Source organism: Delphinapterus leucas, chromosome 6 (assembly GCF_059928025.1).
Source record: "Delphinapterus leucas isolate spDelLeu-1000000601 "Yukka" chromosome 6, BTC_Dleu_Yukka2, whole genome shotgun sequence".
Lineage (NCBI taxonomy): Eukaryota > Metazoa > Chordata > Mammalia > Artiodactyla > Monodontidae > Delphinapterus > Delphinapterus leucas.
The window spans coordinates 52,308,016-52,313,416 of NC_143134.1; the positions used below are offsets into that span (position 1 = coordinate 52,308,016).

Consider the following 5,401-nt stretch of genomic DNA (forward strand, 5'->3'; position numbering starts at 1 on the left):
AGTCTTTCCTCATACTTGGCCACCTGCCTGCCAAGTTTCTTAACCCTCTTAGTCTCCAACTTTGGTTTCCGGAGTTACTTTAATACCATTACCACACATACCTTCAGACCTCAGCCTGTGAAAATCCTTTGGGAGTCATCTAAAGATGAGATCATCTAGCCAAGGGAACATAAAATCAGAGTGGAGAAGTGCCAGTTCTGGAACATCAAAGGATTTGAATTATACTCCCTCCCCCCCCCCACCTCCCAATTTATCAAATTCCAAGAGATTGTTTTCTGTTTTATTCCAGAAAATATTGAGAGGCAGTAGATAAAGTATACAGAGTTTGGAGTTAAACAGACATGAGTTTGAATCCAGATCCCTAACCACTGAATTATTTTAGCCTCAGTTTCTTATCTATAAAATGGAAATAATCTCTCCAAGTATTGCTGTGCCATCCATGAGGACTTGGGACATTCCATCTACAGTGTTTTTAAGACAAAATCAGGCACATGGAAGGCATATAATTAGTGGTAGTTCTTTTAACTTCCCTCACAACCTTCTACCCCAGGACTCTCCCATACCTTACGTCTAAAATCTACCACCAACCTTTGAAGATCCCAGGGTTTCCTAGTTTCCAGGGGGTCACAGCCATACATGCAATATATTATAAAAGAGGTAACTAGTACTCTGGAAAGTCTGCAAAGCAGCCTTAATTTCTTCATATAACAAAGAAAATTCTTATTCAAAGAGCCTTAAACTGAAGGAAAAACATGTTTATTTGTCCACATTCCATGGAAGTGTCCTGAGAACACAGCCCATGATAACTGTAGTTATTTTCTTATATGTTACACAAAGTGTGTCATCAGCACTTTCAAGAGGTGCCTGTTAAAGAACCCTGAACATTACTGGAGTTTCACTCATCACTATGTATTCCTCAACTGTTGTTTCTAGTCTCCTGGCTCCAGATTCTCTAAAAGAAGAATGATATATAAAAAGGTTATAGAGCATAGCTGGAGAAATATTCCTACAAACAAAGGTAGCCTAAATTTCTGAGGAATTATCAAGTGTATCAAAATCATTATTATCAATGATTATCAATTATATGCAGACCCCCATTGCTAATTTTCAACAATACTGCTACCATCAGGGACTGGGACCCCAAGAAGCTCGATATTCCAAGTTTTTCTTACCTCTTCTATAAAAGCAGAGCTTGGGTTAAGCAATCTAAAGTCCTAAGAGATCTCTCCCAACATCCACTGCTATTGAGATACTACTTCAATGATCAGCAGGAGTGTGGGAATTTACTAAGAACACAGTAAGGCAAAGAGTTAAAGACTTTTTCTGAGATATCTCCATGCACGGAACTCTGCTTGTGTGAGCACAAGACTTCTCTCTCTCTCTGTGTTCCACACTCAGAACTCAGGTATCTGCTCCCCCGCTGGCAGTTCCCTCTCTGGAATGAAGGATAAAAGTCAGAAAACTGAAGATCCTTAGAGAAATGAGATTGCCTAGAAGTGGGATGGAAACAGAGGGGAAGGTGGAGTCAGACTATCCAGGACAAGGCTCTCATTCCTGGAGTTTTGAAGGAAAGGGAACTTGGTGAACTAGTTGCCAGGACAACCTGATCTTGAGGCAAGGGTGGTCGGGGCAAGGAAATGGGGGACCTGCGGCTGCTCTTGCTCCTGCCCCTGTCCCTGGTAGCCTTCCACGGGGTCAAATGCTGTTTGGAATGTGACCCCAAATTCATCGAGGATATTAAGTCCTTGCTGGTAAAGCTGGTACCCTCAGAAGTCCCTGGCCGAACTCATCTGCTTGAACGGCAGATTAAGAAGATGATCCGTTTAAGCTTCAAGGTCTCCCACAGTGACAAGATGCTTCGGGTGCTGGGTGAGGGAAGCTCGAGTCCCTGAGAGTTTGGGGGGTTAAAGGGAGAAGGGAGGTAGGGAAGAGAGCACCTGGGCCCACATAATTTCCTCCATAAATGTAATTATTCTCCCACATGTTCCTTCACCCCTCCTCTCTAGCTGTTCAAAAGGTTGTCAATTTGAGAACGTGGCTAAAGAATGAACTTTATAAACTGAGCAATGAAACATGGAAAGGTGAGGTACTGTTTCAATGTTAAGAGACTGTACTGCCCAAGAAAGTATGAGAAAAATTCACTGGGGAAAACAAGGCAAAACAATTAGGATTAAATTATGAAGGGACAGGCCACCCCTATTTTCTGATGTCCCTTCCACCCCTCTTTAGGTGCCCTTATCCTTCAAGTCAAGCTTCTCGATGTCCGCCAAAACCTGGAATCCAAACTGAAAGAACTATTAAAGAACTTCTCTGAAGTTGGTAATATGTCTATCTAACAACACTGAAATTATGTGAAAGGAATAGGAAATGAGGGGTGAGAGGAGGAATGTGATTTCACATTAGAATAATTTAGAATGGGTGGAGGGGTGGCTGGAACTTAATGGGTAACCAAATAATGATGACTTGGGTATAAATATGGCAAACACTAAGTTGATTCTAAGCTCATTAGATCTTTCTGATTCTCTTTTAGCTTGTTCTGAAGATTATGGTACGTACAGTATATGTGATGTCTTGAGGTTTCAGCCATATTTTCCCATCTCCTGTGCTCTATATGACCCTATCTCTTCTACTTGTCACATTGAGAACACAATTCCTAGAGCTATTGGCTACAACGGGGAATATCAACGATCTCTGACAACAAAATATAGTTTATAAAATCTCAGACACCCCAGAGATTTTAGAGGTGCTAAGAGGCCTTCTATAGTATAGTTTATAACCCAAAGCACTAATATAAGCTGAGCCATCATTTTCCTACTTCTTCCCAGAGATCTGACTTAAATTATTTAGGGTTTTGACCCATCAAAAAAATTGATTGCTAGGGGAAGAAGAAAGTCACAGCAATGTAACCAATGGAAATGCCTGAGATCTAACCCATACTTGGTGTCTGAGCTAAGGAAACTCCATGCCATGGCCCCCTTCCAACTATCTTTCTTCTCTCTATCAGTCGCGACTGAAGGTCCTATCCTGGATTGTTGGACCTGTCTTCGCATCACCACTCGGTGCTTCAAAGGAGAATATTGTGCAGGTAACAAAGACTGCAGTGTGGCATTTTGAAAGGCCAAGGATCAAGGAGTTCTTCATTGATTTACTCCACAAATATTTGTTGATCACCTTCTCTGTAGGTCATGCTAATGCCACAAATAAGAGCTAAGATGCTGGACAAAATTTGTACCAGTATGAATTACCAGGCACTGGAAAACTGAAGAGCTTAGAAATGAAAAAGCTGTACTAAAGGTGGAGAAATTAGGCTAGGGGCAGTAAGAGAAAAAGTTTTGTAGAGCCTAGGGGTCTAAGTAATTAGTAAAGATCAGAATAACCAGGGAACAGTGATGTAAGTGGTGAACAGGGCAATTTTTAAGGTTAAAAAGAGTCTTCTTATGGATAAAGTTCTCAAGTTACTAATTTCCTTCTCCAAAATTCACTTTCTTTTTTGCCCTTTCTTCTTTCAGAAGATGATCCAAAGAAGGCTGAGAATCAAGAGTTCACACTATTTCTGATATTACTAGCAGAAGGTGTAATATTGGGAGGTGCTTTGTTACTGTGAGTTTTCCTCCCTCCAAACAAACACTGGGTCAAGCATTTCTTTGGCAAAGAGACTGCCCAATCTTCCCCTTCCTTCCAATGGAAATAATGGGAAAGAACTCATTTCAAAATCTGGGATCTCATACTAACAGGAATGAGATCAAGTTTGATGGGATAAAAGTTGGAACATAGGAAATGGAGGAGGTACAGTGAAGCATGAGAACATAGGAAATGGAGGAGGTACAATGAAGTATGAGAAAAACTTTTGTAGAGGAATTCAAAAAAGGAAGAAAAAACAATTTTTTAAAGAGTTGGGCTACTAGTACTGAAGTTGGGATTATCTTATTTCTCTAGTCTAGATTCCATTTTTGCATCTCTCATCGGAGGAAAATGAAGGCAATACGAAGGTCATTAAAGAAATACTTGGAGAAGAAACTTGAAGAATAGGGATAAAGGATGAGAAGGAGAAAGATTTTGGAGGCAGAAAATAAATAGAGAGACACAGCCAGAAGGTCTTTCATAATTCTCTTACGTGTTGACTCAGAGTAGAAAACCGGGAATTAAGCTCTTTTGCAGTCATAAAGTCAGAGTATTCTAAAACTGAACTTAAGAGTTTCTCTAGTAAAGACCCTTTCTGATAACCTGAAGCAATGGAAGCAAATGATTTACTGGAAGTTGTACAGAAAGTAATGCTGGTATGCTACAATGCACATAAAAGATACGCTGCATGATAGTAAAGAATGCATGGTTGTCTAAGATTCTACAGAAAACGTAATAAAGACTCAGCTTTTTTTCTCATCCTATCAGTCTAAGCATCCTATCAGCTTGGAAAAAAGTTTTATTTTTATTCAAGAAGTTTACTCTAAAATCATTCCATTGATTGGTCAACTTATTAAGAAATCAAACATATTTTTTCAAAAGTAGTTATCAATAAAATGGCATTTTGAAGTGTATACTGAATACAATATTTCCACATCTTAATGTGTATAACTATTACCAACAAAATTTAAAGTATGGTTTTGGTTCTTCTGTTTAAAAAAAAAGGCAAAATAAGAGAAGTGGAATCAATTTCTTAATAGTGTAGACTACATTTAGGATAATGATGACATAGATGGAAAATGTATACTTGCAGAACAGAACGTTATCTTTTTCCTAAACCTGTCTTTTTCTATGATGTAAATCAATGTTCAACTTATTATAAATAAGAATAAAGTTCCTTGTCATCACCCTAAAAAAAAGAATTCATGGTTGGAAACTCATTAATGTCTTTAATCAGGAACATTTTTAAATTTCTAAGTTTGCTTTTATTTCCACCTTTCTATATTTATCTATGTTTCCATATTTATTAGGTTCAATGTGGAAAATTCCTTGGCAATTCATAACACTCAATCTTCATCATGATATGACACACACATACACACACACATGCACACACACAAAGTCCAAAATATTAGTCCTGAGTTGAGATTTGTCCCAGTCATTTTTCCCTAAATCTATGGTCTATGACTGAATTAGATGTTACTGTCTTAGTCTAGTTGTTCTTATTGAACACTTTTTAATGTGTATACTACCCTAATCAGTGCTTTACATCTACTATCTAATTGAACTCTTGCAATGATCTTTTTTTTTCTTTCTTTCTTTTTTTTGTGGTACGCGGGCCTCTCACTGTTGTGGCCTCTCCCGTTGCGGAGCACAGGCTCAGCGGCCATGGCTCATGGGCCCAGCCGCTCTGCGGCACGTGGGATCCTCCTGGACCGGGGCACGAACCCGTGTCCCCTGCATAGGCAGGCGGACTCCCAACCACTGCGCCACCAGAGAA

General features: G+C 39.3%; 1 protein-coding gene across 1 annotated transcript; it reads left to right on the top strand.

Annotated features, from left to right (window-relative positions):
• Positions 1 to 1,096: 1,096 nt before the first annotated feature.
• On the top strand, positions 1,097 to 4,743 carry IZUMO3 (IZUMO family member 3). The gene is given in 7 exon segments (XM_022551550.2): positions 1,097 to 1,869; positions 2,007 to 2,081; positions 2,230 to 2,319; positions 3,005 to 3,085; positions 3,510 to 3,600; positions 3,942 to 4,024; positions 4,027 to 4,743. Coding segments are annotated over 7 exon segments (699 nt in total). The 5' UTR covers positions 1,097 to 1,637; the 3' UTR covers positions 4,074 to 4,743.
• The last annotated feature ends 658 nt before the right edge of the window (positions 4,744 to 5,401 follow it).